The 13,509-nt window shown below is 40.3% G+C and overlaps 1 protein-coding gene across 3 annotated transcripts in view; it reads right to left on the bottom strand.

Moving 5' to 3' along the window:
* Nucleotides 1-13,036, bottom strand: part of mtm1 (myotubularin 1) — a 31,191-nt gene extending 18,155 nt beyond the window's left edge. For 2 of the 3 annotated variants that reach the window (XM_031740915.2, XM_031740917.2), the window contains exons 1-4: nt 8,991-9,109; nt 1,321-1,396; nt 448-520; nt 267-361 (exon numbers count right to left, since the gene is read on the bottom strand). In XM_031740915.2, the coding sequence (XP_031596775.1) occupies nt 267-361; nt 448-520; nt 1,321-1,371 (219 nt within the window). In that variant the 5' untranslated portion in view covers nt 1,372-1,396; nt 8,991-9,109. Of the gene's footprint in view, nt 1-266; nt 362-447; nt 521-1,320; nt 1,397-8,990; nt 9,110-9,662; nt 9,752-12,960 lie in introns of those variants that run through there. The other variant, XM_039609233.1, reaches the window with a different exon arrangement.
* Between the last annotated feature and the right edge of the window lie 473 nt (nt 13,037-13,509).

Raw genomic sequence — 13,509 nt, 5'->3', positions numbered from 1 at the left:
GCTTTATAAATAAAGGTGGTAAATGCTATACTTAGTCTGTAACAACTGAGCAAAGCAAAAGTGCAATAAAACGAAAACTCAGAAAAAAACTAAGCGATGCTTCACAGCGATGGTGTCAGATACGGTGTCTGATCTAGTTCAGAGTTGTTGGTAGATTCCATCTGTCTGTCTCACTCTCACTCTCTCACTCACACACACACACACACACACACACACACACACACACACACACACACACACACACACACACACACACAGGGACTTACAGCATCTGAGCTCCTGAAGTAAAGTCTGTAGTTGGTGATCAACACTTTGCCTTTCACGGCTCCACTGAATGGACAGATGTAGATTATGTCTTTATCTGGAAAGAAAGGAGAAGAATCTGAATATGAGAAACTTGTGGAGCAAACGTAGTCTTATTCATCAGCTCCACAGGACTGCACTCACCAGTAATCCTTTCCTCTCCAGGCAGCAGGGACACGTCAGATAACAATTCCATCTTCAGAGACTCTTTGGGGGTCTGCAAACACCAATATCAACATATTTGACTGTTTTGAACCTGCAATGATGTAAAATCGGCCAAAAGCAATGTTTAAAATAACAAAAGATTTTTAGCTTTTATTGCAATTTAACCCCGCCCTCACTTATTAACATTCAGTTAATCACCTGATGAATTTGTAAGTTTGCTCATTGTTTATATACAAACACTATTTGACAATATTGTGAAATGTTTTTGATCATTTCAGATTTTTCACAGATTTTCTCGCCATGTTTGTACCATCACTCTACTTCCTGCAGTACAGTACTGTTCAGCTGATGCTGACGAGGGTATGGGACCACAGTGTGTCCAACACTGCTTTATGCAGACAGAGGGGGCTGGAAGTAACACCTGTAGGAATTAGTAGCAGCGGCTTTCAAGGCTGATCAGCCTCCACTGCTGCAGAGCAGCTTTAAACTGTTAACCTGTGTTGTCCCTGAAAAAGACCTTCTTGTATGAATCTGTTTGTATAAACTTACCTTTTTTAAACCTCTGACAGTTCAACCCATACTTTTGTACCATTTCAAACTGTGACTTGAATGACTTCAACTGTACTAAATAACTGGAATAATTGTTCTAAAAGCTTTGAGCGGTAGTGTAGGTACAGTTAAATGTGTTATTCGTCTAACTGACAGCCCATTATCACAATAATAGAAGCTCAGAAAAAACATGAAAACAGGAACAGAGATTTGGCTTCTTCTCTGTCACACTGAACATCCTTTAAGATGGGCCTTCCACACGTCAATCAAATGCACAACACAAACAGACAAACGCATACTTACAGGGGGCGTGTGTGACTCTAAGATGTTGTACACTGAAACAGGTGAGGCCATTGCTGAGGGAGGGAGTTTCCACAGGCTGAGGAAGAGAGACACAGGACTGTGAGGGGTCTCAGACTGTTCATGATGACTAAATATGAGATGACAGCGACCTTGATCGCAGCTCCAGGACCTGAACAGGACTTTCACAAATACTGCTCTTGCAGTAAAATGGATATATCCTAATAACTGTTCAATAAAATTAAATGTTGTTTTTATAACACCAATTTACAACAACGATCGCCTCAAGACTTGTAATTGGACGGCAACGACTCGACCAGACTTGGTGACAGTGGAAAGGACGAACCCTCCAAACACAAAGACATGTGCAGCAGAGCCAGGCTGAGCGAGGGGCAGCAACCTGCCACCACTGGGCAGCAGGTGAAGTGAAGGAGAAACCAAACACTGAAGGGCTGAGATGATTCAACACAGATTCTTTGCTTTCACACAAGGCTCTGTGGCGCCACTGTTACCATGGAAACGCCAACGCGAGCAACTAGAAACAGACCTTCCAAGAAGACAAAGCAAAGATGAATGTTTTGCCTTAGATAAGATGCATATTTAACTTCTTTTATTTGGCTTTGAATCTACTTGAGATTATTTATATATTTTTGCATTTATGAAAAAATAAAATGTTTTATGAAACAGATGATGAAAAAAACATTGCAACAGTCTGTTGAACAGTTTGTTTTAAAAGTCCAGCCTTTACTCTCCTTTGAGTATTTATTATTGCTCATTAATAAGGAAAATTTAAATAACTCACTAAAACAGTCGATAGCTGCAGCCCTGCTTAACATCATCCAAAAGCTTAGCCTAACTGTATGAAGAGAACATTCTAGATTGTACAGTGAACGTATTGGGTAAACCCTAACTACTAAAATGTTAATGTTCAGGTGATATCCTGTATAATATGTTGTTTAAGAGACAGGCATGTAGCTTAGGATGAGAGCAGGTCACCTACGAACTGGAAGGCTGGTGTTTCAACCGCTGTCTGCTCCAGTCTGCCAAATTTCCTTGGGCAAGATTCTAACCCCCAGGTGCTCTCCGATGCATCCATCAGAGCAGGAATGTGTGAACGTTAGATAGAAAGATAGAGAGCACAGAAAGAAGTTGTGTAAAGTGCTTCGAGTGCTCAGAGTGGGAAAGCACTATATCAGAACCAGTCCATGTGCCATTTACAAAGTAGTAAGCTAAAGTGCATTAGCTATATTGCTGGGTCTTGACACTCAGCAGTAGTTACTGTTATCAGGTCACTCACTGATCCAATTAGAAAAAACATTTTGTTAAACTCTTTGTACTGTAGAGCTACTTCACTTAACATCCAACAAACAATCAGCCTGCGTCAGAAGCATGCTTCCACAAAGGCAGGAAGACATGACGCCAGAAAGCACAGTAACAAATGTCAGATTTAAGCAGCTGATTAAAGTAACTGACCCTCTCTACCAACATTTCTCTCAGCGCTGTGTTCAGACGCATTGGACTGGTCGTCACACAAGTTGCACATTTATGGGACGCCAAACAAAAGCGTGACCAAAGATACCATCTATCCACTGGACTGCACGACAACCCACAAGGGAAGATTTTATTATTTTACTTGAAATGTAACAATAGTGTGAAATTAATTAAATACAAGTAAAATACTTGTAATTAAATAAGTATAAATTACTTATAGGCTGGTTCACAGGTTTGAAATCTGTCAGTTGCCCAAATCAGAACTATAATCATATAAATGCATCTCATGTAGCATTTAAAATGTAAGCATTATTTATCACCTCTGTTAAAGAAATCTATTTCAAATTTCCCCTAAAATAAAACTTCAGTTGTTAAATGAGTCAAATCAGACTGATCGTCTGCAAACACAGAAACGAAGAAAGTCTATTCTAAAATCTCTGCTTCTACATCTGCCTGCTGCCTCTGACACTGTGGACCACAGGGTCCTTCTACCTCAGCTACAACATGAATCTGGATTAAAGGCACAGTTCTGACCTGGTTTGAATCCTACATGACAAGCAGAAGTTGTTTTGTACAGGTGGGAGCATTGCTCACTTGTGGAGTACCTCAAGGGTCCATTCTGGGCCCACTTCTCTTTTCACTTCTCTGTACGTGTTGCCCCTAATTTCTATCTTTAGAAAAGATCGAATTTCTTTCCACTGCTTTGCCGTGACATCCAGGTGTTTATGCCCATTCAGCTGAAATTGTCTTAGTGACTTTAAGTCTTTCATGAGGATAAATTTCCTACATTTTAATGAAAGAAGGACCAATTTCATACGCTTTGGTAAATATGATTCTTGTGACACTTTAAGTCTTTTGGCTCCTTACAGTCATGTTGCTGTAAAAAATGTGGGCGTGATTTTTAACAGGTTTCTTAAAATGGACCAACAAAAAACAGTCATCACACCAGTTTGTTTTTATCAACTCAGAGTCACTGAAGAAGTAAAGCCTTACCTCTTACAGAAGGAACTGAAAAAAAAGTTCTTCATGCTTTTATCACTTGCCGCCTGGACTACTTTAACTTTGGTGTTGAACAGTTATCTTTATCTTTAGTCCAGAATGTGGCAGCTCGCCTCTTAATAGGCGTTAAAAAGCATGAACACATTACCACGGCCCTGAGGTCATCTAACCAGATGATCTTAAGCGATCCTGAAACCAGATTAAAACAGGGAGGTGGTCGAGCTTCTGCATCTACAGCACCAGATCTACAGAATAACACGCCAATACCACGCCATAGCTGCACAGCTCAGACACTGCACACATGTAAATCTTTATTGAAACATTTATTCTCCTTGGCACCTCTGTGACATCATCATAGACGGTTGCATTTTGTCCAAATTAAATTTTTAAATTGTTTTTTTCCTACTTATTTTTCTTTTATCTTATTTTATGTTAATGTTAAGTATTGTGTTACATGTTTCTGAATGTTTTTGTGCAGACTTTTTAAGAACGACATAATTTCAGTGTACAGCACTTTGGTCAACTTTGTTGTTTTAAATGTGCTACATAAATAAACTTGACCTTGAGTACATCACAGTTACTTCTTTTCAGAAGGCAAAACCACCTTTTTGCTGTCAGGCGTCATCGAACGGTTTCAAGCGTCAGACCTGCAAGAGTCAAGGATGTTGCATCTAAGGATGCAACAACGTGCATTAATGGAGGTGGAAACAGTGACATCACACCGCTGTGAGGCTTAGTTTAACACCCAGACTGACAATTTGCAGTACAACCTTCAACCATTAAAACTTTGTGCACAAGACTTATGATATAAATAACGATTACAGCAAACTAGCACAAGATATAAATAACTGGCGTCGCCTAGTTGATGACCTCTAGTCTTAGCATGATTCTGTTCTACGACCTCACAAACTGTGTTTCATCTTGTACGTGCTGCCTCCTCTGGCTCTTTCCTTCATCTTGAGTCTGACACATGTGTTTGTATGTGTTTGTGTCACATACAAATGATGTAATGGGACTTTCAGGCCACCTGGCTATATACTGCAGCGACTTCATGCACCTTAACAGCGAGTATAAATACAACTGACTGCGAGACGAGTCTGCATCGGCAAGCAAAGAGACTGTTGCAGTGGGCATACTGGGACCATAAGTGTCTCTTTTGTCCCAGCTCCTTCCCCTCAACCCTGACTGGTCGCAGACTGGTCCTGCTGGAGGTTTCTTCCTGTGGGAGTTTTTCCTTCCAACTGTCGCCAAGTGCTTGCTCACAGGGGGTCATTTAATTGTTGGAATTGTCTCTATTACTGTCTTTACTCTACAACATAAAGAGCCTTGAGGACACAGTTGTTGTGATTTGGCGCTAGATAATTACAACTGAACTGAACTGAATTAAACTGAGTGACGAACAGGCTGTGTCGTGAGCAGGGTTATTATCCTTACTACAACTGAAACTAAAGAAAAAACTCAAACTAGATACAATCATACCCGAAAGACTAAAACTAGCACTGAAACTTCTTTCTTTTTCTTTTTTTAGATAAAAACTGAACTGAAAATCGACTCAGGAAACCAACTGAGACGAAATTCAACTAAAAACCAAAAGACAAAATGAAAAATATAATAACACTGATTGTGAATCAAGATCGTAAAAAAACTCTCCCTTTTTAATCCAATCATGTGAATAAGTTTCAACAAAAGCATTCAAACAAAACAACAAGATTTGAAGTTAAAATCTTAAACCCCAATATTCTTAGAGACATGCCGCCTGTCTCTATGACACTGAGTCAGTGACAGCTGTGTTAGAGAGACAGAATGTAAGTTATCTAAACTCTACTGAAAATCATTATATTACATCTGACATATTACATGAGAAAATAGAAAAAATGAAGAATGTCTCCAACTAATACTTTAGAGCAGAGTGTTACATATACAAGATTGAGTTTGCGTCTTGGTGTCATCAGGAGATTGTACAAAATGCTGAATTAAGTGTCATCTCTATCTCCTGTAAGGGGGATTGAGATGACATCATCTGTGTGTCCAGGGTTGTTTATTTGTTTGTTTTGTAAAACTATCAGTGTAAGTCTGACTTATGCCGGGGCACTTAAGCACAGACAGAGGCCTGTGCTCAGGACACTCAGTGTTGCTGTTTTATTTGGTGAGATGAAATCGTGCCGCGGACTCAAGTCTCAGCACTGCTGAGCTATTTTTCCTCACAGCCCTCTGTGTGTTTGTGTACGCTCTTCCTCCTTTCTGCTGTGTGCAGCCTCACAGCGTGATGATGCCACCACCAAGCCCAGCTTTGCCTGGTATTAACAAGCAGTGAGCAGGCCCTGATGGTCGGAGCTCTGCCAAAAACAGCCCAGCTCATCAAAACAATGAACAATTTCCCTCTTGCTCTCAGACTTTGAAATGGAGTTTGATGAAAGTGCTAAACAAGGTCCTTCACTGCACACTGCCCAAGTGCAGCAACAATACAGGAATGTCTCTCTGATCTCTGCCACAGCGCTCCTGGACATACTAAAACTTTTAGGACTCTTTTAGAACATTTCAGAGACGCAGCAACTGAAAAAAGCAAAGATAAAGTCATGTTTCACTTACACTTTGTGGTAAGTCTTTAAACCATTCTAAACCAGATTTTAAAGCAAAAAAGTAAGTGGACTCGAAAACATTCTGACTCAAATGTACATGAAACTAGCTGCAGTGAATGCTTCCTCATTTTGTGAAACACTAGGACAGCAGGGTGGAGTAACAAGTAAAAACCTATGTGAAAAAATATAGTGCGTGTAATCAGTAGGTTTGAGAAAATGAGAATAGCTGCTGTGGTACGATATGCTGCCAGTGTTTTATAGCAATACATTTGAAACACTCTGTATAGGACTGAAAGTATTAATACTACACTGGCATTAATTTCATATTTGGCTAGTCAGTCTTTGATTCAACAGCCCCTGATTTAAGTCGGTATTTTGGGTGTGCATCTTCTCAGTCACACACTAAAACAGCACCATATTTATGTTTGATTCTAATATTAATACAATGAACAATATTTAAAGTTGTAACCACAAACACAATCTCTTTAGTTCCTAAATCACTGTGTATTGAGAGGGAGTTTTTGCAGTGTAATAATAAACTCTGCAGCGTCATTTAGGATCAACACCTGTGTAACTGAAACATTTTTAAAGGAGACATGAAAATACTAAACGCATAGGCTAATTTACACAATGGAGCCCTGCTCTCACAAACTGATGCAGGTATAACACTGTTTGTGTAGCTGGATTTAACAAATAAGAGCTTAAAGTTCGTTTTAGAAACATGTGGAGCTCCATCTTCACTGGGATGGTATGTTAAAACCACATATATGCTATCCACTTTCACTCTGTGTCTCTTTATCAGTAATTCACTCGTCGTTGTTTGGCTAGCTGCACTGACAGGAGAAAATCCACCTGTTAGTTGCAATGTTTGGTTTTATAAATGAGAACAGATCGGAGGAGAGCCTGTTTGACTCAGGTGACCGGTGGATGACCGCTGCATCCGGCCTATCATGGAAAAACTCGAGTTTTAGACTCCAGCTTGTTGGTCTGGTGACTCAGACAGGCTCTTCTCCTCCACACTGTCCTCATTTATAAACCTGAACATTACGGCTAACAGCGTGTCAGTGCAGCTAGCCAAACAACGAGGAACCCCTGGTCAAGAGATAGAGAGTAGAAGTGGACAGTGTATCCTTTGTTTTAATATAAAACTCACTGTTGCAGCTTTGGGGAAGAACAAAAGCAATCTCCTTGAACTGAGTCTCCGTATATTCCCCTGAGTTATTGGTTCTATTACTAGTTAGCTAACATAAACTAATGTAAGTCTAGGTCTAGGTGCACGCTCAATCACCAAGGTAAGTAAACCCCATCTGTTCATCTGGACGTTTCCAGTGGGAGAAATGTTTGATCAGTGGTTGTTGATCAATGGTTGTGACAATTTGCATATTAATGATCAATGAACTGACCTCCCAGCATTCAGTGCTGCTGGTTTCAGTCATTGTGCAAATGTCCTGTTTATAAGGTTGGAAACCTGCAGTCAGCTGAGACTTAAGAAGGACGAGTGACGAAACGTTTCTCCCACTGAAAACGTCCAGAAGAACAGAATCAACCTTTTGGTCTGCCGATGGAAACCAACCAACGGTGACTGAAGGATCCGTACAGACAGAAGATGGCGCTAAATATGCTTTTAAAACTTTACGCACTTATTTCTTAAATCCAGCTACACCGACGGTGTTATATCTGTGTCAGTTTTTGAGAGCAGAGCTCAATGGTGTAAATTTATACATTTAGTGTTTCATATCCCCTTTTAAAGAACAAAAGAAATAACACTTTATAATACAAAACATGACGATATTGTTGTTTTTAAGATTTTTAATAACCTAAAACGATTCGCTGATGTCTCTAAACAGAGGCTGGCGCAGTAGGTCGAGCCACAGTCATAACAGCAAAGTTTCTATGTCTAAATATGGCTCCTCGTTTAGATCTACAGCCATGTTTCTCCTCTAATGATTTCTGTGCACAAAGCTGTTAATTCCACGCGTGATGTGTCTGAACACCTTCAACACTGAAGCTACTTCTGACTTTTTAGAAACTCGGCAACTAATGATGATTAATATAACCAACAGAAACATTTTTACTTAGTAAATTTTTACTCTGCATCTGCAAGTATTTTATTTTATTTGGGCGCACGGCGACATGAAACGACATTATCGCGTAATAACGAGTTAATAAAGCTGTTTTCACTCCTGCCTTAGTCAGCTGCTGGTGGAGCACACACAACAAAACATAAGGAGCCGCTTTCGGCGCCCGAAGCCAGCTCAAATATTTCAAGCACAGGCAAAGTGCGGCTTCCAGTCTTTTTACAATTCAGCGTCAAAACTGGGAAGCGTTGATGGAAAAATGTGAGCACTGCAGGAAGCGGAGTGAAAAACAGGCAAAGCTACGCCGAAACGCCTTAAATGAACTTTTTTAACTCAGCCATTCCAATAGACACAGATGTGGACTTGCACCAGGAAATAGAGCAGGCCTACACGGGAAGACAGCTTGTTCCACCCGAGATTCACACTCTTTCTGATTAACAGAGCGCAGAAACCTGCGACAATGCCCTCCGAATAACACTTCATATATACTCAGGTGACCTCGTTCCGGCCAGATGTCTCAACTTACCCGCAAATTGCGATTCTCCCGTGGCTGAAAGTCGGCCTGTTTCCCTCAAGCTACAACAGGAACTCACTCTACGTCACGTGCCGCCCTGTCATGGCACAGATTGGCTGGTTGTCAAACTACAGCTCGCAAAGGCTCGAGGGAAATGTAGTTTTCAGACGGCTTGGCCTACACGCCTCATTTGGAGCAGGTGTGCCTGGTTGGCATGTACATACATGTTTTATACTAATGTAGACATGGTTACTCCAGCTGAAAACATTTTTCACAGTTAGTTTCAAAATGTTATAAGCTAACCTGTTATGCTGATTTCTAATTCTTTGCTTTGTTTTCTTGGACTCTACTAGAGTAGCTCTATTTCACATTATTGCTTATTTATTTTACCTACTTTTCCAGTATTAATCAGCCATCTCAGCTCCCATCTCCTCCCTTTAATAGAAATTTATTTTGACTGGCTTTCAGTTTTATCTTGTGTGAGATGCAGTGGTTCTAAATGTTGAGCTAAATAAGATTTTGAGAAAATGGTTCAGTTCTTGTAATCTGATCACAGTGTATATACAATTTATTAGATGTGTTAATTAATTTTGGCAATAGTACGCATGTGATTAGCAGTATCCTTTTATATGCCAGTATAGTAAAACATGTATTAATTAGTCCTGTCTCAGAGAAGCCACATACTGGACTTGGATGAGCAGCAACTGTCACATTGCTGCTTCAGTCGGGCTGGGCACCCCTCCAACCTGCTTCTCCAGCTTAGCCGGCTAGTCCTGTATATGGAGAAAAAGAAACAAAAAGATCCCCTGTTTACTTTCAAAAACTCAAAATACTCCACAGTCCATGGTAACTGTCACACGGTATCTTATCTTAAGCTTGTTAACCATAAAATTCCCTGAATTTTTTGCTGTGACTTAAAAAGAGCTAAAAGTTCTATTGACTATAATTAAAGTTTTCATATAATATTGATTTACTTTTCTTTACTTGGTTTTTAAAAAATGTGAGGCAAACTTGCACACTGTGAGTGAATATAAATGATGGAAAACCATCTTGGTCCTGTGTCTTTGGCCCAGGTTTTGAGTTTATTGTGGTTTTGTGGTTCAGTCTTTTGGAATTCGGGTCTCAGCGTGTGTTGTTTCCTGTTTTATTTTGAAAGTCTCCTCTCTCGTGTGTATCTTTAGTTTTTGATTAACTATAGCAAGTGGACTTGATCTGGATAACAGATATTGTATTTGATAAACTGTGTAGGAGGATAAGAGGAGTGGTGTGCAGGTTTCAGCCTGTACAGGCCCAGTAAGTTGAAAACTTGCAGGCTACCTCTGGCCTTCTGTATTGCACAAGAGCTTCGTTGAAGCATTGAAAACCCCCTACAGAGCAGCCACCACTGCCAGCATCATGTTAGGCTAGTTAATCACAAAATTCTGGGAGTACTGTTGGAGCCAGACCCATCCCTGCAGGTGGAGAGTGTGATGGGGGAGGGTGGAGTACAGCCGGCAAAAGTAAAAGCAAAAGGAAAGCTCATCCATGTCCTGAGATGGTGACATGGATGAGCTTTCCTTTTGCTTCAAATCAAAGTGATGAGACAGGACCAAAATAAAGAGGAGAGATTTAACGTGTTTGTTTAAAGCACTGAAGATTAATAATTTGTTGGGGAAGAGTGTGGAAGTGTCCAAACCAGTTAGTGGGTAAAGGAGTAATAAATAATGCATCACTGGACTTATCAGAGTTATCAAACCCGTGGAAAGTGTGAGTGGAGCCAGACAAGTTTATGCTGAACATATCAACATATAAACTGCTAGTGATGATTCAGTGGTGGTAAGTGGAAAGTCACTACTGGTGTTTATGGTGAAGCAATGTGGAAATCAAAAATGGCAGCCAATTAAAAAATAATAATAATTCAGGTGTGGTGCAGGAAATCGCTTCTGCTGCAAAAGGCTGCGAGGATTGAAGGAGATTAATCACAAAGGTTTGAATGAAAGTCACCATTTAGAATGGGACGACACAGACACAGAGGACTTGTTCTACAGAGGCTCTAATGATGACATCTAGCATTGTTTGCATAATGCTGTTTGTTATGCAATGGAATACTGGGAGACAGATTTTGTGATTCCAAGATACAATTGTGAAAGAAAATTTCAGGTGGAGGCTGTGCAGCTTTTAGAAGGAATGGATTTCAATACAGGAGACTAGAAATGAATGCAGCAGCTGAGTGCGAGGAGGACAGAAATGGTAGAGTTGTAGAGGAATTTAGAGACAAACACAACTTGGTTGTTTTAAATGATGGGTAACCCGTGCCCACATGGTTCTGGACAAATCAAACAGTATCGTCATCTACCGACGGACATTTGCATCAGCAGAACTGTTGGTAAATGGGATGTACTGCATCAAAGTACAAGATTCAATTAAAAAATGTCAGTATGGTGAGCTGCAGCTCAGGCTATACCAGAGAAGAAACCATCCAAAGCACTATTATGATCCCGCCGTAGGATCTGAAATGTAATCTCGCTGTGAAAGCACGAAACATGGAACCTGGTGCACAAAATGACTGGAATTTTTAAGCAGACAACAATTACTGTAGTAATGAGGAAGCAGTGAGTAATAAAGACAATGTAAACATGTTAGTTTAGCAGTTTCACAAGGTACACAGTAAAGAAAGGTAAGTGCAGAGAAAAGGTGCTGAACAACATTATTAACTAATGATGACAACTCGGATGCTATCAATGTGATCTTAATGTTAGAAAAAAAGAGCCATAATGCAGGGATGGAATAGGATTCCAGCTATTTAAAGAGTCAGGAAAGCTACTCTTTAAAAAGTTGTTAGCTGTATTTAATAATGTGTGGGAAAATGGAGGTCTTCCAAAAGAATGAAAACGTGCAATGATTATTCCTGTTGTAAAACCTAAGTCTAGCTCGTACTGGCCTATGGCCCTCACCTCTTTAATATGCAAGACAATAGACTGAATGATAACAGATTAGTAAAGAATTTGGAAAAGTGGGTATTTGTGCTGCACCAGAGTGGTTTGGGGTGGGGTCACTCGGCTATGGGTGCAAGTAGCAGTCTTCTTAGATACTGAAAAAGCAAATGACCTGCTGTGGAAGGAGGACTTACTAACAACATGTCATGATGCTGGAGCAGGAGAAAGAATGCTAAATGGGATCCAGAATTTCTTATGTAACCGGGCAACACAAATGAGAGTTGGCAGTGAACTGTGTGAGGAGCTGGAGGTGGAAAATGGTACTGCTCAAGGAAGTATCATTAGTCCTTCTCTGTTCAACATTCTGCTGAATGACATGTTTAATAGGCTGGGAAAAGAGTTTGGTGTCTCTCTGCTTGCAGATGATGGTGCCATCTGGAAACAGGGAAGAAACCTTCCGTTTATTCTCTCTCAGACTCAGAAAGCTTTGGAGAATGTGGTTACACTGGCTAATGATTCAGGCTTTAAAATATCTATTGATAAAACTAAGTATATGATATTTGGACATAAAATGAAAGTACCAACTAAATATCTGCAAGTATCAGGAAAGTACCTTGAGAGGCAAGCAGTTCAATTTTTTGGAATGTGGTTGGATGAGAGAATGAGTCGGAAAACCCAAATTGAAAATATCTGCATAAAGTGTGAAAAGATCATTAATGTGTTTAATGATAAAAAGGTAAAAGTTTACTTTTCAATAAAGAACATGGTAAGAAAAAAACCCAATTGGTTATTGAAAAGAGAAGAGACTCAGTAGTTGTCACCAGACCTGAGCCCACAGTGACCTGAGATTTGGTCACTGTGGGCTGACTCTGACTGGAAAACATGCAGGTGGTAAATGTGACTGTGGGAACACCGAAACAGTCAGACACGTCTTAATGGAGTGCAAGCACGGTCATCATCACAGATCGGAGATCAGCTGGACAAGCTACTTTCAATATGCACACACTGGACTCTGGATTGCTGGATTAAAGGAATAAAAACTGTTACATTACTCACGCAGTACTAACCTGTATAAGAGAACATAGAGGCCTGCGACTGACAGTGTGTGCCTAGCCGGATGATCTGATGTCGTCGTGTTGGTGTTGTTCCCAGATCATCATGAAAATGTTGTTCCAGGATCAACATTGCAAGTGACCAATCAGAATGTTGTGACGTTATTCTTTGGCGCGCCAAGCCATTCATGCAATTATGAAATTCAAATGTTGCAAGGACAATATCAGTTCTGCTTAGCGTTTATTAAAGGGTTAGGGTTAGGGTCAGGGTCCGTTGATCGGCGGACAGAGGCGGTTTCTCGCAGCTTAAGTACAGTTTTTTGTTTTACGGCGGTTTTTCCGCAAAACTATGACGTCACAGCATTCTGATTGGTCACTTGCAATGTTGATCCTGGAACAACATTTAGTATGATGATCTGGGAACAACACCAACACCACGATATCAGATCGTGCGTGGCTAGCCTGTGTGTAGCTTGTTTATTCAGAAGAAAACTTGGGAAGTAACAAACAGTAGATGGCAGCAATACGGCATTGTTGCATCTAGCCTCCCAAACCTGAAGAAGA

Source organism: Oreochromis aureus, linkage group 3 (assembly GCF_013358895.1).
Source record: "Oreochromis aureus strain Israel breed Guangdong linkage group 3, ZZ_aureus, whole genome shotgun sequence".
Classification (NCBI taxonomy): domain Eukaryota; kingdom Metazoa; phylum Chordata; class Actinopteri; order Cichliformes; family Cichlidae; genus Oreochromis; species Oreochromis aureus.
The sequence above is the reverse complement of the archived record's forward strand: the minus strand, read 5'-3'. Positions and strand labels throughout refer to the sequence as shown.